At 42.3% G+C, this 26,253-nt stretch overlaps 1 protein-coding gene across 1 annotated transcript in view; it reads left to right on the forward strand.

Annotated features, from left to right (window-relative positions):
- The window catches only part of LOC121553893 (oxidation resistance protein 1-like), a 45,336-nt gene extending 20,533 nt beyond the window's left edge, over positions 1-24,803 (forward strand). Inside the window, exons 2-5 of the mRNA XM_045211667.1 lie at positions 4,245-4,367; positions 4,762-4,914; positions 22,443-22,538; positions 24,786-24,803. Of these exons, the coding sequence (XP_045067602.1) occupies positions 4,245-4,367; positions 4,762-4,914; positions 22,443-22,538; positions 24,786-24,803 (390 nt within the window). The remainder of the gene's footprint in view (positions 1-4,244; positions 4,368-4,761; positions 4,915-22,442; positions 22,539-24,785) is intronic.
- Positions 24,804-26,253: the final 1,450 nt, after the last annotated feature.

The following is a 26,253-nucleotide window of genomic DNA, read 5'->3' on the forward strand; positions in this document are numbered from 1 at the left end:
TTTTATTAATTTGTAAAATATTCTAAAAACATAATTCCACTTTGACATTATGGGGTATTGTGTGTAGGCCAGTGACACAAAATCTAAATGTAATCCATTTTAAATTCAGGCTGTAACACGACTAAATGTAGAAAAATTCAAGGGGTGTGAATACTTTCTGAAGGCACTGTACATCCCATCGGGTCACGGATTAGAGGAAGGAGTGGATGATTGCGGAGGATGTGTTGGATTACGCACGCAATTACCCCTGAATTACAGCAGACCTGGGTTTGATTCAATTAAGCAGTAATCACATCAGCTAACACAGCTGGGACAGAGCCCAGACCAACCCTTTAACCAATATGAGTGACAGGCAGCCTCACTGACAGGATTACTCTGATTGCCACTGACAACTATTGACACAAAACCGTCTGGAGATTCTCAAACACCTGTATGAGGAGTTTAGGATAATTATATTGATATTAGACAGTAAGAGGCGAAAGCCACAAATTGCTAGTGGTGCACAACTCCAGGATGTTTGGAGTCGACTCCGACTCCTGAGGTTGGAGTCGAAAGGAGTCTACTCTTGCTCGACTCCGACTCCTGTGGTTGGAGTCGACTCTTGCTTGACTCCCAAAACACGCTGAAACGGATGCGCACACACTTACACACCACCTCATTATTGCAGAGTCCTACTAGGAAGAATAAATGTGCATTCTAGAGGACTGACATGAGCATGATGCTGCCCATTTGCTCATCAACTTAGCCTATAAAAGGTAATATTTTGTTTGAATGTAGAAGGTGATGGGCCTCCCGAGTGACAAGGTGTTTCCTCCGACACATTGTTGCGGCTGGCTTCCGGGTTAAGCGAGCAGTGTGTTAAGAAGCAGCACGGCTTGGCGGGTCATGTTTCGGAGGACGCATGTGATGTGTAGGAAGTATAATATATCAGTGATATTCCAATTTAAGTGACTCTTATGACAGAAGCCTGGAGGATTTTATTGCAGGTGAGAAGATATTTCAACGTCATGTCTAGACAATAATAGGCTACACTGATAACTCGTGCTTGGCTGCCAAATGTATAGTTGTCCCCATAATATTTTAATTGATGAAGTGTGATCATAATCATTATTTTAGCGATCCATGGTAGTTCCTAATAACAATGCCCACCATCCTGCTGATTTGAGCTGCTGAACCATATTTGTACTTGAGAAAACCTACAGGAAGGCAGCTCTCCAGGAACAGGGTTGGAAAGCTCATACCTAGAACATCAACAGCCAGCCAGGGTTTCATTAAATAAGCTATAGGCACAATACTTTTTATTGTACATTTAGGCATAATTAAACAGTGCCCGACAGGCGGGGGTGAAGGACACTCTACCGGTGTGTACTAGCTATAGCTAGCTACCGTTGTCAACCCCACCTGTTCTTCTTCTTCTGTGGGGTTTATCGGCGATTGGCATCCAACGTTATGGTACATTACAGCCATCTAAATCAGAGCAAATCAAATTGTGTTTTTCATATGCGCCAAATACAAAACGTGTAGACCTTCCCGTTAAATGCTTACATTCAAGGCGTTAACCAACAATGCTGTTCAAGAAATAGAGTTAAGAAAATATTTACTAAATAAACAAAAGTTAAAAATTAAAGAAAAAGTAACACAATAAAATAACAATAATGAGGCTATATACAGGGGGTACCGGTACCGAGTCAATGTGTGGGTGTACAGGATAGTCGAGGTAATTTGTACATGTAGGTAGGGGTAAAGCGACTATGGATAGATAATAAACAGTGAGTAGAAGCTGTGTTAATGTAAATAGTCCGGGTAGCCATTTGATTAATTGTTTAGCAGTCTTATGGCTTGGGGTTAGAAGCGGTTAAGGAGCCTTTTGGACCTAGACTTGGCGCTCCGGTACTGCTTGCCGTGCGGTAGCAGAGAGAACAGTCAATGACTTGGGTGACTGGAGTCTTTGACAATTGTTTGGGCCTTCCTCTGACCCCACCTAGTATATAGGTCCTGGATGGCAGGAAGCTTGGCCGAAGTGATGTATTGGGCCGTAAGCACTACCCTCTGTATGGCCTTACGGTCAGATGCCGAGCAGTTGCCATACCAGGCAGTGATGCAACCAGTCAGGATGCTCTCGATGATGCAGCTGTAGAACCTTTTGAGGATCTGGGGACCTTTGCCAAATCTTTTCAGTCTCCTGAAGGGGAAAAAGTGTTGTCGTGCCCTCTTACTTTTGAGTGCTGTGTTGGTGAAAGGTAGATCTAGAGCCGCATATTATTTTATTCTCGTGCCACATTTCTCTCCCCCTCTGATCTCTCCTTGTGTTTGCTGACTGACAGTATAGCTATAATACCATCCTTTACATTACGAATGTATGGAGGAAGCCCAAAACAAGTACTGCATAAACTAAAACTGGGCATGCTTCTCCTGGTGTGTCCATCTCCTCTGAATTGACGCTACTGATGTAGATACAGTTGAAGTCGGAAGTTTACATACACCTTAGCCAAATACATTTAAACTCAGTTATTCACAATTCCTGACATTTAATCCTAGAACACACTCCCTGTCTTAGGTCAGTTAGGATCACCACTTTATTTTAAGAATGTGAAATGTCAGAATAATAGTAGAGAGAATGATTTATTTCAGCTTTTATTTATTTCATCACATTCCCAGTGGGTCAGAAGTTTACATACACTCAATTAGTATTTGGTAGCATTGCCTTTAAATTGTTTAACTTGGGTCAAACGTTTCGGGTAGCCTTCCAAAAGCTTCCCACAATAAATTGGGTAAATTTTGGCCCATTCCTCCTGACAGAGCTGGTGTAACTGAGTCAGGTTTGTGCCTCCTTGCTCGCACATGCTTTTTCAGTTCTGCCCACATATTTTCTATAGGATTGAGGTCAGGGCTTTGTGATGGCCACTCCAATACCTTGACTTTGTTGTCCTTAAGCCATTTTGCCACAACTTTGGAAGTATGCTTGGGGTCATTGTCCATTTGGAAGACCCATTTGCAACCAAGCTTTAACTTCCTGACGGATGTCTTGAGATGTTGCTTCAATATATCCACATAATTTTCCTTCCTCATGATGCCATCTATTTTGTGAAGTGCACCAGTCCCTCCAGCAGCAAAGTACCCCCACAGCATGATGCTGCCACCCCCGTGCTTCACGGTTGGGATGGTGTTCTTCGGCTTGCAAGCAACCCCCTTTTTCCTCCAAACATAACAATTGTCATTATGGCCAAACAGTTCTATTTTTATTTCATCAGACCAGATGACATTTCTCCAAAAAGTACGATCTTTGTCCCCATGTGCAGTTGCAAACCGTAGTCTGGCTTTTTTATGGCGGTTTTGGAGCAGTGGCTTCTTCCTTGCTGAGCGGCCTTTCAGGTTATGTCGATATAGGACTCGTTATACTGTGGATATAGATACTTTTGTACCTGTTTCCTCCAGCATCTTCATAAGGTCCTTTGTTGTTGTTCTGGGATTGATTTGCACTTTTCGCACACCAAAGTACGTTCATCTCTAGGAGACAGAACGCGTTTCCTTCCTGAGCGGTATGACGGCTGCGTGGTCCCATGGTGTTTATACTTGCGTAATATTGTTTGTACAGATGAACGTAGTACCTTCAGGCATTTGGAAATTACTCCCAAGGATGAACCAGACTTGTGGAGGTCTACAATTGTTTTTCTGAGGTCTTGGCTGATTTCTTTTGATTTTCCCATGATGTCAAGCAAAGAGGCACTGAGTTTGAAGGTAGGCCTTGAAATACATCCACAGGTACACCTCAAATGGACTCAAATGATGTCAATTACCCTAAAAGAAGCTTCTAAAGCCATGACATCATTTTCTGGAATTTTCCAAGCTGTTTAAAGGCACAGTCAACTTAGTGTATATAAACTTCTGACCCACTGGAATTGTGATACAGTGAATTATAAGTGAAATAATCTGTCTGTAAACAATTATTGGAATAATTACTTGTGTCATGCACAAAGTAGATGTCCTAACCGACTTTCCAAAACTATAGTTTGTTAACAAGAAATTTGTGGAGTGGTTGAAAAACGAGTTTTAATGACTCCAACCTAAGTGTATGTAAACTTCCGACTTCAACTGTATGTACGATGCTACATATAGTCCCATTAGTTCTAAGTCACACTCCTGATTACTTCTCCATGCCTGCTTCTAGTTCTGCCTGCTTTCTTCCCACTTTCTGACTCTTTTATCGTACAACACATCTCTGATGGCCGCTTTTCTCCTATCAGATCACCACCAAAGAGGTCAAATCGAAGCATGGCCCAACAATAAGGACTGATCTGGGGCCAGAGACCTTAAGGCCCAACCTGAGCGAGCCCAGTGATATCCTGCAGATGGACCAGATAGAGAAGGTGACTTGATTGCTGTTCTCGATCAGAAGAACACAGAGGAGCTACCTGTACTATCTGTATTCACCTGTATTTATTTTTTTATCTGTATCCAGGATCCTGTGAATTAAAATAGAACACGTAGAGAGATTTGTTATTCTCGTCCATCTGCTGCGTTCCGTATGTCAAGAGGCTGATCTAGACTAAGTGTTCTACTGAACATGCCCCAGGAGCAATGTCTCCACAGAGACCCAGCGCACGCAGGCAGTAAGAGCTGGGGACTAAACCTGTCCTCCAATGCTTTTAACCAGCGTCTCTCTGGAATCATCTGTGCTTTAGTCTCTGTTTAATTGGCTCCTTACTAAGTTAGTCTATCTCTCTCGCTCTCTCTCTCTCTGCTGTGTTTCTTCTCTTGTAGCTGGCCAAAAACCTCCCTCCCAGGACCATCGGCTACCACTGGTCTCTGGCCTTCAGCACCAACAAATATAGCATGAGCATCAAGATCCTGTACCGGGCCATGCAGGGCCTGGACACACCCGTGCTCATGGTGATCAAGGACAGCGACGGACATGTGAGTGGTGTGGATAGAGACCAGTATACATACAGTTAGACCTAGGTCGAATACTATAAACTTGAGCTTGCGCTTGATTTAACTTGCCGTTTGCAATTGTAGGACTATTTCATTGGTTCCATTGTGCTGTTTGTGTACATTGTTGCTAGTATTTGAAATAATTTGAATTTCAACCAGATATACAGTGGGGGGAAAAAAAGTATTTAGTCAGCCACCAATTGTGCAAGTTCTCCCACTTAAAAAGATGAGAGAGGCCTGTAATTTTCAACATAGGTACACGTCAACTATGACAGACAAAATGAGAAAAAAAATCCAGAAAATAACATTGTAGGATTTGTAATGAATTTATTTGCAAATTATGGTGGAAAATAAGTATTTGGTCAATAACAAAAGTTTCTCAATACTTTGTTATATACCCTTTGTTGGCAATGACACAGGTCAAACGTTTTCTGTAAGTCTTCACAAGGTTTTCACACACTGTTGCTGGTATTTTGGCCCATTCCTCCATGCAGATGTCCTCTAGAGCAGTGATGTTTTGGGGCTGTCACTGGGCAACACGGACTTTCAACTCCCTCCAAAGATTTTCTATGAGGTTGAGATCTGGAGACTGGCTAGGCCACTCCAGGACCTTGAAATGCTTCTTACGAAGCCACTCCTTCGTTGCCCGGGCGGTGTGTTTGGGATCATTGTCATGCTGAAAGACCCAGCCACGTTTCATCTTCAATGCTCTTGCTGATGGAAGGAGGTTTTCACTCAAAATTTCACGATACATGGCCCCATTCATTCTTTCCTTTACACGGATCAGTCGTCCTGGTCCCTTTGCAGAAAAACAGCCCCAAAGCATGATATTTCCACCCCCATGCTTCACAGTAGGTATGGTGTTCTTTGGATGCAACTCAGCATTCTTTGTCCTCCAAACACGACGAGTTGAGTTTTTACCAAAACGTTATATTTTGGTTTCATCTGACCATATGACATTCTCCCAATCCTCTTCTGGATCATCAAAATGCACTCTAGCAAACTTCAGACGGGCCTGGACATGTACTGGCTTAAGCAGGGGGACACGTCTGGCACTGCAGGATTTGAGTCCCTGGCGGCGTAGTGTGTTACTGATGGTAGGCTTTGTTACTTTGGTCCCAGCTCTCTGCAGGTCATTCACTAGGTCCTCCAGTGTGATTCTGGGATTTTTGCTCACCGTTCTTGTGATCATTTTGACCCCACGGGGTGAGATCTTGCGTGGAGCCCCAGATCGAGGGAGATTATCAGTGGTCTTGTATGTCTTCCATTTCCTAATAATTGCTCCCACAGTTGATTTCTTCAAACCAAGCTGCTTACCTATTGCATATTCAGTCTTCCCAGCCTGGTGCAGGTCTACAATTTTGTTTCTGGTGTCCTTTGACAGCTCTTTGGTCTTGGCCATAGTGGAGTTTGGAGTGTGACTGTTTGAGGTTGTGGACAGGTGTCTTTTATACTGATAACAAGTTCAAACAGGTGCCATTAATACAGGTAACGAGTGGAGGACAGAGGAGCCTCTTAAAGAAGAGTTACAGGTCTGTGAAAGCCAGAAATCTTGCTTGTTTGTAGGTGACCAAATACTTATTTTCCACCATAATTTGCAAATAAATTCATAAAAAATCCTACAATTTGATTTTCTGGATTTTTTTTCCTCAATTTGTCTGTCATAGTTGACGACTAAATACTTTTTTTCCCCACTGTACATACAGCACTTCTGTAGAAAAGATGTGTGTTCAGGTCTATTGTTGAGGATCACTGTAAGTTAACTATTGAGGACCGCTCATGCTCGGGTAATTCATCCCATTACCACTATTTTTCAGCGTTATCATTATACTGCTACAGATAACCATATTCCCAGGGGTATTGTCAGTAATAATCTTAAGACCATGAAGTTGAATTCTACAGTTAGCTCTGTTACTGTTAGCCCAATTGGGAAGCCAAAATGGTAAGCTCGTCCAGTGCTATTATTTCAAATTCCACAAATATGGATACCTCTGCTGTTTTCAAATCGTGTAGAGGGCTTGGGCTGTTACATATTAACGTACAAAGTTTGACAAGATGGCGCTGATAGACATGTCCACCTTGTTTCAGGCTCCTAAGCAACTTTGCAGTATTTGTTTTTTTTGTTGTTGTAATTTCTCAAGTTAATAGTCCAGAATGTTCTTTGCATTATTACATACAGCCGGCAATAACTTTTGGATATCAGAGAGGTGGTAACTCACCAGCATTTCCACCAGGAATAGAAATCTCTCCCTGAATTGGAGCCTTTGTTCGTACCAAGACATCGCCTGCGTAGTAGAGGTATTCAGTGTGGACTTTTAATCAGACTCAGGAGGCGTGCACACCATCCACCGCTTCTGAGTATATTACTCGCTAATGTTCAGTCCCTGGACAAGAAAGTGGACGAGCTCAGGGCGAGGATCTCCTTCCAGAGAGACATCAGGGACTGTCACATACTCTGTTTCACGGAATCATGGCTCTCTCCAGATATACTGTCCCCGTCCATACAGCCAGATGGGGTTTCAATACATGATGCGGATAGGAATAAAGAACTCTCCGGGAAGAAAGGCGGGGTATGTTTCATGATTAACTACTCATGGTGTGATTGTGGTAACGTACAGGAACTCAAGTCTTTTTGTTCACCCGACATAGAATACCTCACAATCAATTCCCTAGAGAATTTTATTTGGTTATTGTCACAGCCGTGTATATTACCCCTCAAGCCGATACCACGACAGCTCTCAAGGAACTACACTGGACCTTGTACAAACTGGAAACTACATATCGTGAGGCTGCATGTATTATAGCTGGGGACTTTAATAAAGCAAATCTGAGGAAAACGCTACCAAAGTTCTATTAACACATTACTCTCCCTTCCGGGATGGCTACAAGGCCCTCCCCCGACCTCCCTTTGACAAATCAGATCACAACTCCATTTTGCTCCTCCCTTCCTTTCGGCAGAAACTCAAAGCTGGTCTGACCAATTGGAATCCATGCTTCAAGACTGTTTTGATCACGCGAACTGGGACATGTTCCGGGTTGCCTCTGAGAATAACATTGATGTATACACTGACACGGTGACAGAGATCATCAGGAAGTGTATAGGTGATGTTGTTCCCACTGTGATGATTAAAACCTATCCAAACCAAAAACGTGGATAGACGGCAGCATTCGCACAAAACTGAAAGTGTGAACCACCACATTTAACCACGGCAAGGTGACTGGGAAAATTATTGAATACAAACAGTCCAGTTATGCCCTCCGTAACGCAATCAATCAGGAAAAACATCAGTACAGAGACAAAGTGGAGTCGCAATTCAACGGCTCAGACACGAAACGTATGTGGCAGGGACTCAAGACAATCACGGATTATAAAGGGAAAATCAGCCATGTCGCAGACACGGACACCTTGCTTCCGGACAACCTAAACACCTTCTTCGCGCACTTTGAGGATAACACACTTAAAAAGATGAGAGAGGCCTGTAATTTTCATCATAGGTACACGTCAACTATGACAGACAAAATGAGAAAAAAAAATCCAGAAAATCACATTGTAGGATTTTTTATGAATTTATTGGCATATGATGGTGGAAAATAAGTATTTGGTCAATAACAAAAGTTTCTCAATACTTTGTTATATACCCTTTGTTGGCAATGATACAGGTCAAACGTTTTCTGTAAGTCTTCACAAGGTTTTCACACACTGTTGCTGGTATTTTGGCCCATTCCTCCATGCAGATCTCCTCTAGAGCAGTGATGTTTTGGGGCTGTCGCTGGGCAACACAGACTTTCAACTCCCCTACAAAGATTTTCTATGGGGTTGAGATCTGGAGACTGGCTAGGCCACTCCAGGACCTTGAAATGCTTCTTACGAAGCCACTCCTTCGTTGCCCGGGCGGTGTGTTTGGGATCATTGTCATGCTGAAAGACCCAGCCACGTTTCATCTTCAATACCCTTGCTGATGGAAGGAGGGTTTCACTCAAAATCTCACAATACATGGCCCCATTCATTCTTTCCTTTACACGGATCAGTCGTCCTGGTCCCTTTGCAGAAAAACAGCCCCAAAGCATGATGTTTCCAACCCCATGCTTCACAGTAGGTATGGTGTTCTTTGGATGCAACTCAGCATTCTTTGTCCTCCAAACATGACGAGTTGAGTTTTTACCAAAAAGTTATATTTTGGTTTCATCTGACCATATGACATTCTCCCAATCCTCTTCTGGATCATCCAAATGCACTTCAGACGGGCCTGGACATGTACTGGCTTAAGCAGGGGGACACGTCTCGCACTGCAGGATTTGAGTCCCTGGCGGCGTAGTGTGTTACTGATGGTTGGCTTTGTTACTTTGGTCCCAGCTCTCTGCAGGTCATTCACTAGGTCCCCCCGTGTGGTTCTGGGATTTTTGCTCACCGTTCTTGTGATCATTTTGACCCCACGGGGTGAGATCTTGCGTGGAGCCCCAGATCGAAGGAGATTATCAGTGGTCTTGTATGTCTTCCATTTCCTAATAATTGCTCCCACAGTTGATTTCTTCAAACCAAGCTGCTTACCTATTGCAGATGCAGTCTTCCCAGCCTGGTGCAGGTCTACAATTTTGTTTTTGGTGTCCTTTGACAGCTCTTTGGTCTTGGCCATTCAAACAGGTGCCATTAATACAGGTAACGAGTGGAGGACAGAGGAGCCTCTGAAAGAAGAAGTTACAGGTCTGTGAGAGCCAGAAATCTTGCTTGTTTGTAGGTGACCAAATACTTATTTTCCACCATAATTTGCAAATAAATTCATAAAAAATCCTACAATGGGATTTTCTGGAATTTTTTTCCTCAATTTGTCTGTCATAGTTGACGTGTACCTATGATGAAAATTACAGGCCTCTCTCATCTTTTTAAGTGGGAGAACTTGCACAATTGGTGGCTGACTAAATACTTTTTTCCCCCACTGTATATATTTATATATATACTGAGATAATATGATACTGATTGCACACAAGTTGACTTTATTTAACTAATTATGTGACTTCTGAAGGTAATTGGTTGCACCAGATCTTATTTAGGGGCTTCATAGCAAAGGGGGTGAATACATATGCACGCACACCACTTTTCCGTTATTAATTGTTTTGAATTTCTTTAAACAAGTAATTTTTTTCATTTCACTTCACCAATTTTGACTATTTTGTGTATGTCCATTACATCAAATCCAAATAAAAATCAATTTAAATTACAGGTTGTAATGCAACAAAATAGGAAAAACACCAAGGGGGATGAATACTTTTGCAAGGCACTGTATGTAAGAATGCTGTTCATTGGCTACAGCTCAGCCTTCAACACCATAGTACCCTCCAAGCTCATCATTAAGCTTGGGGCCATGGGTCTGAAACCCGCCCTGTGTAACTGGGTCCTGGACTTCCTGACGGGCCGCTCCCAGGTGATTAAGGTAGGCAACAACACCTCCACTATGCTGACCCTCAACACAGGGGTCCCACAATGGTGCATGCTCAGCCCCCTACTGTACTCCCTGTTTACCCATGACTGCGTGGCCATGCACGCCTCCAACTCAATCATCAAGTTTGCAGACGACACAACAGTGGTAGGCCTGATTACCAACAACGACGAGACAGCCTACAGGGAGGAAGTGAGGGCCCTGGCGGAGTGGTGCCAGGAAAATAACATCTACCTCAATGTCAATAAAACGAAGGAGCTGATCGTGGACTTTAGGAGACAGCAGAGGGAGCACCCCCCATCCACATTGACCGTGCCTCAGCGTACACATCATGACAATCTGAAATGGTCCACTCACACAGAAAGTGTGGTGAAGAAGGCGTAACAGGACATCTTCAACCTCAGGAGGCTGAAGAAATTCAGCTTGGCCCCTAAGACCCTCACACACTTTTACAGATGCAACATTGAGAGCGTCCTGTCAGGCTGTATCACCGCCTGGTACGTCAACTGCACCGTCCACAACCGTAGGGCTCTCCAGAGGGTGGTGCGGTCAGTCCAACGCATCACCGGGAGCACACTGCCTGCCCTTCAGGACATCTACAGCACCCGGTGTCACAGGAAGGCCTATAAGATCATCAAGGACCTTAGTGACCAAAGCCACAGCCTGTTCGCCCCGCTATCATCCAGAAGGCGAGGTCAGTACAGGTGCATCAAAGCTGGGACCGAGAGACTGAAAAACAGCTTCTATCTCAAGACCATCAGACTATAAAATAACCATCACAAGCCAGCCTCCACCCATTACACTGCCCTGAGCTTAGTCACTGTCACTAAGGGATGAGTAGGGATGAGTAACCACCCGGTTACTCATCCCTACACCTTAGGGGCTGCTGCCCTATGTACATAGACATGGAACATTATTCACTTTAATGTTTACATACTGTTTTACCCATTTCATATGTGTATACCGTATTCTAGTCAAGTCCATCCTATTAAACTATTTCTGTACATATACTATTCTAGCCACATATTCTTCAGATATACCATATATTCTATCTACAAACTGTCCATAATGTCTATACATCCCCTCACATATACCGCATATACTAAGTGTATATATATATACAGTGGGGAGAACAAGTATTTGATACACTGCCGATTTTGCAGGTTTTCCTACTTACAAAGCATGTAGAGGTCTGTAATTTTTATCATAGGTACACTTCAACTGTGAGAGACGGAATCTAAAACAAAAATCCAGAAAATCACATTGTATGATTTTTAAGTAATTAATTTGCATTTTATTGCATGACATAAGTATTTGATCACCTACCAACCAGTAAGAATTCCGGCTCTCACAGACCTGTTAGTTTTTCTGTATAAATAACACATATTGAATCATGTAGTAACCCAAAAAGTGTTAAACAAATCAAAATAGATTTTATATTTGAGATTATTCAAATAGCCATCCTTTGCCTTGATGAAAGCTTTGAACACTCTTGGCATTCTCTCAACCAGCTTCATGAGGTAGTCACCTGGAATGCATTTCAATTAACAGGTGTGCCTTTTTTAAAGTTAATTTGTGGAATGTATTTCCTTAATGCGTTTGAGCCAATCAGTTGTGTTGTGACAAGGTATACAGAGACAGCCCTACTTGGTAAAAGGCCAAGTCCATATTATGTCAAGAACAGCTCAAATAAGCAAAGAGAAACAACAGTCCATCATTATATTACGACATGAAGGTCAGTCAATACGGAACATTTCAAGAACTTTGAAAGTTTCTTCATGTTCAGTCGCAAAAACCATCAAGTGTTATGATGAAACTGGCTCTCATGAGGACTGCCACAGGAAAGGAAGATCCAGAGTTACCTCTGCTGCAGAGGATAAGTTCATTAGAGTTACCAGCCTCAGAAATTGCAGCCCAAATAAATGATTCACAGAGTTCAAGTAACAGACACATCTCGACATAAACTGTTCAGAGGCGACTGTGTGAATCAGGCCTTCATGGTCGAATTGCTGCAAAGAAACCACTACTAAAGGACACCAATAAGAAGAAGAGACCTGCTTGGACCAAGAAACACGAGCAATGGACATTAGACCGGTGGAAATTTGTCCTTTGGTCTGGAGTCCAAATTTGAGATTTTTGGTTCAAACCGTCATGTCTTTGTGAGACTTGATGTGGGTGAACGGATGATCTCCGCATGTGTAGTTCCCACCGTAAAGAATGGAGGAGGAGGTGTTATGGTGTGGGGGTGCTGTGCTGGTGACACTGTCTGTGATTTATTTAGAATTCAAGGCACACTTAACCAGCATGGCTACCACAGCAATACGCCATCCCATATAGTTTGGGCTTAGTACGAATATAGGACCCTGTCTTACAAAGATAATTCGTAAAAATCCTAATAATTTCACAGATCTTCATTGTAAAGTGTTTAAACACTGTTTCTCGTGCTTGTTCAATGAACTATAAAGAATTAATGAACATGCACCTGTGGAATGGTCGTTAAGACAGTAACAGCTTACAGACGGTAGGCAATTAAGGTCACAGTTATGAAAACTTAGGACACTAAAAAGGCCTTTCTACTGACTCTGAAAAACACCAAAAGAAAGATGCCCAGGGTCCCTGGTCATCTGCGTGAATGTGCCTTATGCATGCTGCAAGGAGGCATGAGGACTGCAGAAGTGGCCAGGGCAATAAATTGCAATGTCTGTACTATGAGACGCCTAAGACAGCGCTACAGGGAGACAGGATGGACAGCTGATCGTCCTCGCAGTGGCAGACCACATGTAACAACACCTTCACAGGATCGGTATATCCGAACATCACACCTCCGGGACAGGTACAGGATGGCAACAACAACTGCCCGAGTTACACCAGGAACGCACAATCTCTCCATCAGTGCTCAGACTGTCCGCAATAGGCTGAGAGAGGCTGGACTGAGGGCTTGTAGGCCTGTTGTAAGGCAGGTCCTCACCAGACATCACCGGCAACAACGTCACCTATGGACACAAACCCACCGTCGCTGGACCAGAGAGGACTGGCAAAAAGTGCTCTTCACTGATGAGTCGCGGTTTTGTCTCACCAGGGGTGATGGTCAGATTCGCGTTTATCGTTGAAGGAATACAGTGGGGGAAAAAAGTATTTAGTCAGCAACCAATTGTGCAAGTTCTCCCACTTAAAAAGATGAGAGAGGCCTGTAATTTTCATCATAGGTACACGTCAACTATGACAGACAAATTGAGAAAAACAAATACAGAAAATCACATTGTAGGATTTTTTATGAATTTATTTGCAAATTATGGTGGAAAATAAGTATTTGGTCACCTACAAACAAGCAAGATTTCTGGCTCTCACAGACCTGTAACTTTTTCTTTAAGAGGCTCCTCTGTCCTCCACTCGTTACCTGTATTAATGGCACCTGTTTGAACTTGTTATCAGTATAAAAGACACCTGTCCACAACCTCAAACAGTCACACTCCAAACTCCACTATGGCCAAGACCAAAGAGCTGTCAAAGGACACCAGAAACAAAATTGTAGACCTGCACCAGGCTGGGAAGACTGAATCTGCAATAGGTAAGCAGCTTGGTTTGAAGAAATCAACTGTGGGAGCAATTATTAGGAAATGGAAGACATACAAGACCACTGATAATCTCCCTCGATCTGGGGCTCCACGCAAGATCTCACCCCGTGGGGTCAAAATGATCACAAGAACGGTGAGCAAAAATCCCAGAACCACACGGGGGGACCTAGTGAATGACCTGCAGAGAGCTGGGACCAAAGGAACAAAGCCTACCATCAGTAACACACTACGCCGCCAGGGACTCAAATCCTGCAGTGCCAGACGTGTCCCCCTGCTTAAGCCAGTACATGTCCAGGCCCATCTGAAGTTTGCTAGAGTGCATTTGGATGATCCAGAAGAGGATTGGGAGAATGTCATATGGTCAGATGAAACAAAAATATAACTTTTTGGTAAAAACTCAACTCGTCGTGTTTGGAGGACAAAGAATGCTGAGTTGCATCCAAAGAACACCATACCTACTGTGAAGCATGGGGGTGGAAACATCATGCTTTGGGGCTGTTTTTTCTGCAAAGGGACCAGGACGACTGATCCGTGTAAAGGAAAGAATGAATGGGGCCATGTATCATGAGATTTTGAGTGAAAACCTCCTTCCATCAGCAAGGGCATTGAAGATGAAACGTGGCTGGGTCTTTCAGCATGACAATGATCCCAAACACACCGCCCGGGCAACGAAGGAGTGGCTTCGTAAGAAGCATTTCAAGGTCCTGGAGTGGCCTAGCCAGTCTCCAGATCTCAACCCCATAGAAAATCTTTGGAGGGAGTTGAAAGTCCATGTTGCCCAGCGACAGCCCCAAAACATCACTGCTCTAGAGGAGATCTGCATGGAGGAATGGGCCAAAATACCAGCAACAGTGTGTGAAAACCTTGTGAAGACTTACAGAAAACGTTTGACCTGTGTCATTGCCAACAAAGGGTATATAACAAAATATTGAGAAACTTTTGTTATTGACCAAATACTTATTTTCCACCATAATTTGCAAATAAATTCATTAAAAATCCTACAATGTGATTTTCTGGAAAAAAAATTCTCATTTTGTCTGTCATAGTTGACGTGTACCTATGATGAAAATTACAGGCCTCTCTCATCTTTTTAAGTGGGAGAACTTGCACAATTGGTGGCTGACTAAATACTTTTTTTCCCCACTGTAAGCGTTACACCGAGGCCTGTACTCTGGAGTGGGATCAATTTGGAGGTGGAGGGTCCGTCATGGTCTGGGGCGGTGTGTCACAGCATCATCGAACTGAGCTTGTTGTCATTGCAGGCAATTTCAACGCTGTGCGTTACAGGGAAGACATCCTCCTCCCTCATGTGGTACCCTTCCTGCAGGCTCATCCTGACATGACCCTCCAGCATGACAATACCACCAGCCATACTGCTCGTACTGTGCGTGATTTCCTGCAAGACAGGAATGTCAGTGTTCTGCCATGGCCAGCGAAGAGCACAGATCTCAATCCCATTGAGCACGTCTGGGACCTGTTGGATCGGAGAGTGAGGGCTAGGGCCATTCCCCCCAGAAATGTCTTGGAACTTGCAGGTGCCTTGGTGGAAGAGTGGGGTAACATCTCACAGCAAGAACTGGCAAATCTGGTGTAGTCCATGAGGAGGAGATGCACTGCAGTACTTAATGCAGCTGGTGGCCACACCAGATAATGACTGTTACTTTTGATTTTGACCCCCCCTTTGTTCAGGGACACATTATTCAATTTCTGTTAGTCACATGTCTGTGGAACTTGTTCAGTTTATGTCTCAGTTGTTGAATCTTGTTATGTTCATACAAATATTTACACGTTAGATTTGCTGAAAATAAACGCAGTTGACAGTGAGAGGACGTTTCTTTTTTGCTGAGTTTATATATACAGTGAGGGAAAAAAGTATTTGATCCCCTGCTGATTTTGTACGTTTGCCCAATGACAAAGACATGATCAGTCTATAATTTTAATAGTAGGTTTATTTGAACAGTGAGAGACAGAATAACAACAAAGAAATCCAGAAAAACGCATGTCAAAAATGTTATGAATTGATTTGCATTTTAATGAGGGAAATAAGTATTTGGCCCCTCTGCAAAACATGACTTAGTACTTGGTGGCAAAACCCTTGTTGACAATCACAGAGGTCAGACGTTTCTGGTAGTTGGCCACCAGGTTTGCACACATCTCAGGAGGGATTTTGTCCCGCTCCTCTTTGCAGATCTTCTCCAAGTCATTAAGGTTTCGAGGCTGACGTTTGGCAACTCGAACCTTCAGCTCCCTCCACAGATTTTCTATGGGATTAAGGTCTGGAGACTGGCTAGGCCACTCCAGGACCTTAATGTGCTTCTTCTTGAGCCACTCCTTTGTTGCCTTGGCTGTGTGTTTTGGGTCATTGTCATTCTGGAATAACCATCCACGACCCATCTTCAATGCCCTGGCTGAGGGAAGGAGGTTCTCACCCAAGATTTGACAGTACATGGCCCCGTCCATCGTCCCTTTGATGCGGTGAAGTTGTCCTGTCCCCTTAGCAGAAAAACACCCCCAAAGCATAATGTTTCCACCTCCATATTTGGTGGTGGGGATGGTGTTCTTTGGGTCATAGGCAGCATTCCTCCTCCTCCTCCAAACACAGCGAGTTGAGTTGATGCCAAAGAGCTCCATTTTGTTCTCATCTGACCACAACACTTTCACCCAGTTCTCCTCTGAATCATTCAGATGTTCATTGGCAAACTTCAGACGGACATGTATATGTGCTTTCTTGAGCAGGGGGACCTTGCGGGCGCTGCAGGATTTCAGTCCTTCACGGCGTAGTGTGTTACCAATTGTTTTCTTGGTGACTATGGTCCCAGCTGCCTTGAGATCATTGACAAGATCCTCCCGTGTAGTTCTGGACTGATTCCTCACCGTTCCCATGATCATTGCAACTCCACGAGGTGAGATCTTGCATGGAGCCCCAGGCCGAGGGAGATTGACAGTTCTTTTGTGTTTCTTCCATTTGCAAATAATCGCACCAGCTGTTGTCACCTTCTCACCAAGCTGCTTGGCGATGGTCTTTTAGCCCATTCCAGCCTTGTGTAGGTCTACAATCTTGTCCCTGACATCCTTGGAGAGCTCTTTGGTCTTGGCCATGGTGGAGAGTTTGGAATCTGATTGATTGATTGCTTCTGTGGACAGGTGTCTTTTATACAGCTAACAAGCTGAGATTAGGAGCACTCCCTTTAAGAGTGTGCTCCTAATCTTAGCTCGTTACCTGTATAAAACACACCTGGGAGCCAGAAATCTTTCTGATTGAGAGGGGGTCAAATACTTATTTCCCTTATTAAAATGCAAATCAATTTATTACATTTTTGACATGTGTTTTTCTGGATTTTTTTGTTGTTATTCGGTTTCTCACTGTTCAAATAAACCTACCATTAAAATTATAGACTGATCATTTCTTTGTCAGTGGGTAAACATACAAACTCAGCAGGGGATCAAATACTTTTTTCCCTCACTGTACACTCCGGACTCCGACACTTCTCTTCCTAATATTTCTATATTTCTTAATTCCATTCTTTTACTTTTAGATTGGTGTGTATTGTTGTGTATTGTTAGATATTACTGCACTGTTTGAGCTAGGAACACAAGCATTTAGCTACACCCGCAATAACATCTGCTAAACCTGTGTATGCAACCAATAACATTTTATTTGATGTTAAAGATAGACCTTCTTGATATCTGGGTGCATGACACGAGCCCGGATATTTGTGACTCGTTTCAGGAAACTAGCCATATGTTGCACGTCACTACTTCACAGGAGAGTCATTTGAACGTTAACATTATTTAATTTTTTTATCAAAATGCGTTTTGGGGCAGAAATGCCTTCTGGAATGTGAACTTTCATGTGCTTTAAGATCAAACTTGTATGACATCTGTAAATATGAATACAATTGTTAAAATATGAGCCTTGTTGGATTAGCCACAGGAAAAGACAGGAACCTTCCCCTAGCCATGATTGGCTGAGATAATGAATGGGCTGGACATACAGAGAGATGAGTTCGGATTGGTCTGCCATGTAGCATGCTTCTGTCTATAATGTGAGCTGCTCAGTATGTGTAGATAATCCTTTCTACCGTGGCTTTTTAAAAATATATTATGAAGAACTGCAAAAGTGTTGCTACTGCTCTCCACTTTCTGGAGGACGATTGAGAAAATCCCTGATTTAGGTAAACATTTTCATTGAACCAAACATTGTAGAGTCTTTTGATGACAGTGATGGTGAAGAAATGGCGATCAACAGAAGAGGTGGAGCTAGTTTTAAAATCAGTGGAATGCCCAGTGGAAGCAGAGTATGATAGCTAAGGAGATGGAGAAATGGTGTTTGATTGCGAATATGCGGAGGAAGTCGAAAAGAGAACACAGAAGGCTGTTGTATAAAACACCTTTCTCCGGATTGTATCTTCAAACTAAGGGAAACCATGGCATCCGTGACAGAGAGGGAGAAGCGTTCATCCATGTATACGGTTAAGAGTCTAGCAAGGCCTCTTACACTTCAGCGTTGTGATGCAAAAATTCTAGCAAAATGCAGAGTGCATAGAATTAAAAAGGTATTGTCGGATATTATTCATCCTAATCAGACAGAATTTTTTCATGGACGATACATTGGAGATAATATAACACAAGTTCTAGAAACAATAGAGCACTATGACAAATCTGGGAAATCAGGCCTGGTATTCATAGCTGACTTTGAAAAGGCTTTTGATAAAGTACAACTGGAATGTATATATAAATGCCTGGAATATTTCAATTTAGGAGAATCTCTTATACAATGGGTTAAAGTTACAGTGGGGAAAAGAAGTATTTAGTCAGCCACCAATTGTGCAAGTTCTCCCACTTAAAAAGATGAGAGAGGCCTGTAATGTTCATCATAGGTACACGTCAACTATGACAGACAAATTGAGACATTTTTTTCCAGAAAATCACATTGTAGGATTATTAATGAATTTATTTGCAAATTATGGTGGAAAATAAGTATTTGGTCACCTACAAACAAGCAAGATTTCTGGCTCTCACAGACCTGTAACTTCTTCTTTAAGAGGCTCCTCTGTCCTCCACTCGTTACCTGTATTAATGGCACCTGTTTGAACTTGTTATCAGTATAAAAGACACCTGTCCACAACCTCAAACAGTCACACTCCAAACTCCACTATGGCCAAGACCAAAGAGCTGTCAAAGGACACCAGAAACAAAATTGTAGACCTGCACCAGGCTGGGAAGACTGAATATGCAATAGGTAAGCAGCTTGGTTTGAAGAAATCAACTGTGGGAGCAATTATTAGGAAATGGAAGACATACAAGACCACTGATAATCTCCCTCGATCTGGGGCTCCACGCAAGATCTCACCCCGTGGGGTCAAAATGATCACAAGAACGGTGAGCAAAAACCCCAGAACCACATGGGGGGACCTAGTGAATGACCTGCAGAGAGCTGGGACCAAAGTAACAAAGCCTACCATCAGTAACACACAAGCCGCCAGGGACTCAAATCTTGCAGTGAAAGACGTGTTCCCCTGCTTAAGCCAGTACATGTCCAGGCCCGTCTGAAGTTTGCTAGAGTGCATTTGGATGATCCAGAAGAGGATTGGGAGAATGTCATATGGTCAGATGAAACCAAAATAGAACTTTTTGGTAAAAACTCAACTCGTCGTGTTTGGAGGACAAAGAATGCTGAGTTGCATCCAAATAACACCATACTTACTGTGAAGCATGGGGGTGGAAACATCATGATTTGGGGCTGTTTTTCTGCAAAAGGACCAGGACGACTGATCCGTGTAAAGGAAAGAATGAATGGGGCCATGTATCGTGAGATTTTGAGTGAAAACCTCCTTCCATCAGCAAGGGCATTGAAGATGAAACGTGGCTGGGTCTTTCAGCATGACAATGATCCCAAACACACCGCCCGGGCAACGAAGGAGTGGCTTCGTAAGAAGCATTTCAAGGTCCTGGAGTGGCCTAGCCAGTCTCCAGATCTCAACCCCATAGAAAATCTTTGGAGAGAGTTGAAGGTCCGTGTTGCCCAGCGACCGCCCCAAAACATCACTGCTCTAGAGGACATCTGCATGGAGGAATGGGCCAAAATACCAGCAACAGTGTGTGAAAACGATGTGAAGACTTACAGAAAACGTTTGACCTGTGTCATTGCCAACAAAGGGTATATAACAAAGTATTGAGAAACTTTTGTTATTGACCAAATACTTATTTTCCACCATCATTTGCAAATAAATTCATTAAAAATCCTACAATGTGATATTCTGGAGAAAAAAATTCTCATTATGTCTGTCATAGTTGATGTGTACCTATGATGAAAATTACAGGCCTCTCTCATCTTTTTAAGTGGGAGAACTTGCACAATTGGTGGCTGACTAAATACTTTTTTCCCCCACTGTATGTATAGTAACCCTAGGTGTAAAAGAGTAAATTATGGCTACTTCTCAGAAAGTATTAAACTGTCAAGAGGACAAAACCAAGGTTGTCCACTTTTGGCACATCTATTTATTATGGTCATCGAAATGTTCACTATTAAAATCAGATCCAACAATAATATCAAGGGGCTAGAAATCCAGGGCTTAAAAACAAAGGTGTCATTGTACACTGAAGATTAATGTTTTATTTTAAATCCACAATTTGGATCCCTCCATAGCCTCATAGAGGATCTAGATACTTTTTGTAAGTGTACTATATTACATCTTGGATCACAAAAAAATACAACTTTTACATTACCGTGTCGTTTACCAATACAATGGTCTGACGGTGAAGTGGACATACTCGGTATTCATATCCCCCAAAAAAGAAATGATCTCAGTACAATACATTTTAATAGAAAGTAAGCAACAAAAACAAATAAAGAGAGTTGTACTCTATGTATAAACGCCCAGTAATTTATTGGGTAAGAAACCAGCAACGTTTCGGTATCACTGTGCCTTCTTCAGGGTGATAGAAAAAGAAAGCAAGTAAAAATTGAGAAGCCATCTTAGCATGCATTGATGCGCACAGTGCTCATTCCTCTAGGAGTAACTGGAAGTAAATGCATTCGCCTCTGTCATTAAAAGTGGTGCACATGACCTTGTTCTTCTTCTTTGGGATTGGGTTGGCAGATCGCATCCAACTTAAAGGTGCATACACCGCCACCTACTGTACTAAAGTGTGAGGCCAGTCATGGCCTGCCTACATACAATTCTATTCAGTATTCCTGTTCCTAAAAGGAATAAATTGCACCACCAACTAACCCTACACCTACAGTATATATCACTATTTCATACCAATAAAAATCACCACCCCATTAACTCTTCTGCAATAACATCTCATACACCCAGGTACTGTACTTCTCTGCATCTGCCACCTGTATTCATTAACAACCCACTACCCCATTCCACTACTTTTACCCTATCTACTTCTGCATAATGCCAATGGCCTGGGAGGATGGGGCACCACCCCTCAACGCACCCTGTAACTCTTTTGAGGTCAAATCTCATTTAACCAGAAACTTCTCTGCAACTGCCACCACAACATCTATTCTCTGTGATTTTCGTTCCATTTCTGCGGTACAATTGATACCCATTGCTACGAAGGCTAAGAAGCCAAACCTTACTGACAATGACTCTTCTGTTTCACCACGCTCCCCACCAGGTCTGCGTCACACCAAACGGCGGGCGTCACAAACACCAGGAATTTTCAACTTCAATTGCTCCACCTCCACACAACGCTACCCCAGAAATCACTCCTTTCAAATGTGCCCTGTTCGTAAGAGCAAAGCAAGAAAAATATCTTGACCCAAGTTGCGTGACATGGAGAGCCTGCCCCCACCAGTCAGAAGAAACACAAACAAATACATTTCTCCTCAACAGCCAGACATCAGTTGCGAATTCTCCACATTACCTTGTTGATGGTGGGAACGGCTTGTCTCATTATTGAATGTGAATTTGCCCAACGGTCTTGATATCCGTTCACCATGATCAATTACACCTCAACAAACTGCTTAAAATAACACCTGTGCGTCAATCTAAGTAGCATAATAAAATAATCTCCATAAAAATCTGTCAGTTTAAGCTGGAGATATCTTCTTTTTTTTGCATGGGCTGCGTCTCAATCCACCGCATCCGCCTATGTTGGCCAAGCTACAGTGGTGTTTGTCAGACCATGAGACATCCTGAAAATCGGTCTTCTCACAAAAACGTCTGTAGCGTCCGAACAGTTTGGCATACAAAAACTAATATGACCACTCTATGGAAACATGAGACTCTCACGAACACGATGGTGTTCTCCGTTTTTCTCTATGGGACTCATCTGAAGGTAATCCATAAAAATAAATGGTCAGCCAACAAAAATAACGGGTTAACTATGTCCAAAAATATTTCCTAAACTTTCTTATATATCCTAGATATATGACAGAGACTTCAAAACCTTATTCCTTATGATTTATTTATCTGCAATAACTTGAAAAATGTATTTAAGGTTGATTTTAGTTTGACTTTCGTTCTCTGTGTCTTTGCAGATGTTTGGAGCCCTGGCCTCTGAACCCTTTAAAGTCAGCAACAGCTTCTATGGAACAGGAGAGACCTTCCTTTTTACCTTCTGTCCAGACTTCGAGGTACTTTTTTTGTGACTACATTTAGTTTTATAGTTTTATTTTTTCATTGGGAGGGGGGGTAAAAGTACAATATTGTCCACACACACAGTGCCTTCAGAAAGTGTTCATACCCCTTGACTTATTCCACATTTAGTTGTGTTACAGCCTGATTTCAAAATGGTTTAAAATGATTTTTTTCTCACCGATCTACACATTATACCCCATAATAACAGAGTAAAAACATGCTTTTAGACATTTTTGCTAAATTACTGAGAATTAAATACAGAAATATATCATTAACATAAGTATTCACACACCTGAGTCAATACTTTGTAGAAGCACATTTGGCAGCGATTACAGTTGTTAGTCTTTCTGGGTAAGTATCTAAGAGCTTTTCACACCTGGATTGTGCAACCTTTGCACATTATTATTTTCTAAATTCTTCAAGCTCTGTCAAATTGGTTGTTGATCATTGCTATACAACCATTTTCAGGTCTTGCCATAGATTTTCAAGTAGATTTAAGTCAAAACTGTAACTCGGCCACTTAGGAACGTTCACTGTCTTTTTCGTAAGAATCTCCAGTGTAGACTTGGCCTTGTGTTTTAGGTTATTGTCCTGCTGAAAGGTGAATTAGTCTCCAAGTGTCTAGTGGAAAGCAGACTGAACCAGGTTTTCATCTAGGATTTTAGCTGTGCTTAGCTCCATTCCGGAAAAATCCGCAGTCCTTTACAAGCAAACCCATAACATTATGTGAAAATATGGAGAATGATACTCAGTAATGTGATGTATTGGATTTGACCTAAACATTACACTTTGTATTCAGGAAATAAATGTAATTGCTTTGCCACATTTTTAGCAGTATTACTTTACTGCCTTGTTGCAAATATGATGCATGTTTTTGAATATTTTTTGTTCTGTACAGGCTTCCTTCTTTTCACTCTGTCTAATAGGTTAGTATTGTTGAGTAACTACAATGTTGTTGATCCATCCTCAGTTTTCACAGCCATTAAACGCTGTAACTGTTTTAAAGTCACCATTGGCCTCATGGTGAAATCCCTGAGCTGTTTCCTTCCTCTCCGGCAACTGAGTTAGGAAGGACGCCTGCATCTTTGTAGTGACTGGGTGTATTGAGACACCATCCAGTGTAATTTAATAATTTCACCATGCTCAAAGGGATATTCAATGTCTGCTTTTTTTTTTTAACCAATCTACCAATAGGTGCCCTTCTTTGCGAGGCATTAGAAAACCTCCCTGGTCTTTGTGGTTGAATCTGTGTTTGAAATTCACTGCTCGACTGAGGGACCTTACAGATAATTGTATGGGGTACAGAGATGAGGTTGTTATTCAAAAACATTATTATTGCACACAGAGTGCATGCAACTTATTATGTGACTTGTTAAGCAACATTTTACTCCTGAACTTATTTAGGCTTGCCATAACAAAGGGGTTGAATACTTATTGACTCAAGACAGTTCAGCTTTTTATTTTTAATTCATTTGTAAAAATGTCAAAAAACATAATTCCACTTTGACATTATGGTGACAAAATAAATCTCTATTTAATCCATTTTAAATTCAGGCTGTAACACAACAAAATGTGGATACTTTCTGAAGGCACTGTATGTACCTATGGGCTGCCCCAATTTATTTGTAGCTAAATAATGATCATTTTTATCATATTACAGAGTTAAACGTAATAATACATGTATTATGTTAAGGAAAATAAACTAAAAGTGACCCTCTACCCACAACCCACCATCCTATTCCCCCAAATAGGTCTCCATCCAATCACCACTAGCACCATTCATTCTCGCTGTCGATAATTCTAATGTTATAACTTCTAATAGGAACTGTTTCCACTGGAGAATTGTGAGAGAGTGAGGTGATTGCCATCTAATAGCCAACATGTTTTTTACAGCAGTGCTGCCTTCCAGCAGTGATTGTCTCTGATTGATTGAGTGATTCTAGGAGCTATTGTTGTTAAGTAACATAGTAGATATAAAGCATTGAATATTTACGTCCATGCACTTCTAAATGAATTTTGTAACTTGTCCCAGAAGCATTTAACTGCAGGGTACTCCCACATCATATGAAGGAATGTGCCTACCTGATTTAGGGGACACAGTGAACAGTTGGGAGTTGGGGCCAATTTTATCGTAAAATGTTTCCTTGGTGTTAAATACAGCCTGTGAACAAACTTAAAATGTATGAGTTGATGGTTCGGATTACGGGATGCCAAGGTCATATTTGTACTATATTCTGTTCCAGTTGTACAGATTCACTTAAGATCTGTGGACTATACTTTTTTAACCCTTTACACTCTTGGAAATTGGCCTATATGGATAGGGCTAAATTGAAATGTTTATTTACAGAAGAAATATAAAAAGCATATGCATAACCATGGTAGCAATTGAAAGGGAACAGTTTGGAGGTTGAGTCATGCTGCAAAACAGCTTGCAGGATGCTGCGGTATGGTACAGCATGTTACAGTGCATGACGTCATTGTATTTTACTGTCAGCCATTGTTGCCGTTAATTGCGTTAATGCTTGTTGAAACCACCAGATGGCATCTTTGAGGGCGTCTTCATGAAGCCTGCTTACTTTATGAAGCTAGCTTACTTTCCCAAATACAGTGAGGGAAAAATGTATTTGATCCCTTGCTGATTTTGTACGTTTGCCCACTGACAAAGAAATGATCAGTCTATAATTTTAATGGTAGGTTTATTTGAACAGTGAGAGACAGAATAACAACAACAAAATCCAGAAAAACGCATGTCAAAAATGTTATAAATTGATTTGCATTTTAATGAGGGAAATAAGTATTTGACCCCTCTGCAAAACATGACCCTTGTTGGCAATCACAGAGGTCAGACGTTTCTTGTAGTTGGCCACCAGGTTTGCACACATCTCAGGAGGGATTTTGTTCCACTCCTCTTTGCAGATCTTCTCCAAGTCATTAAGGTTTCGAGGCTGACGTTTGGCAACTCAAACCTTCAGCTCCCTCCACAGATTTTCTATGGGATTAAGGTCTGGAGACTGGCTAGGCCACTCCAGGACCTTAATGTGCCTCTTCTTGAGCCACTCCTTTGTTGCCTTGGCCGTGTGTTTTGGGTCATTGTCATGCTGGAATACCCATGCACGACCCATTTTCAATGCCCTGGCTGAGGGAAGGAGGTTCTCACCCAAGATTTGACGGTACATGGCCCCGTCCATCATCCCTTTGATGCGGTGAAGTTGTCCTGTCCCCTTAGCAGAAAAACACCCCCAAAGCATAATGTTTCCACCTCCATGTTTGACGGTGGGGATGGTGTTCTTGGGGTCATAGGCAGCATTCCTCCTCCTCCAAACACGGCGAGTTGAGTTGATGCCAAAGAGCTCGATTTTGGTCTCATCTGACCACAACACTTTCACCCAGTTCTCCTCTGAATCATTCAGATGTTCATTGGCAAACTTCAGACGGGCATGTATATGTGCTTTCTTGAGCAGGGGGACCTTGCGGGTACTGCAGGATTTCAGTCCTTCACGGCGTAGTGTGTTACCAATTGTTTTCTTGGTGACTATGGTCCCAGCTGCCTTGAGATCATTGACAAGATCCTCCCGTGTAGTTCTGTGCTGATTCCTCACCGTTCTCATGATCGTTGCAACTCCACGAGGTGAGATCTTGCATGGAGCCCCAGGCTGAGGGAGATTGACAGTTCTTTTGTGTTTCTTCCATTTGCGAATAGTCGCACCAACT

Source organism: Coregonus clupeaformis, chromosome 38 (assembly GCF_020615455.1).
Source record: "Coregonus clupeaformis isolate EN_2021a chromosome 38, ASM2061545v1, whole genome shotgun sequence".
Classification (NCBI taxonomy): domain Eukaryota; kingdom Metazoa; phylum Chordata; class Actinopteri; order Salmoniformes; family Salmonidae; genus Coregonus; species Coregonus clupeaformis.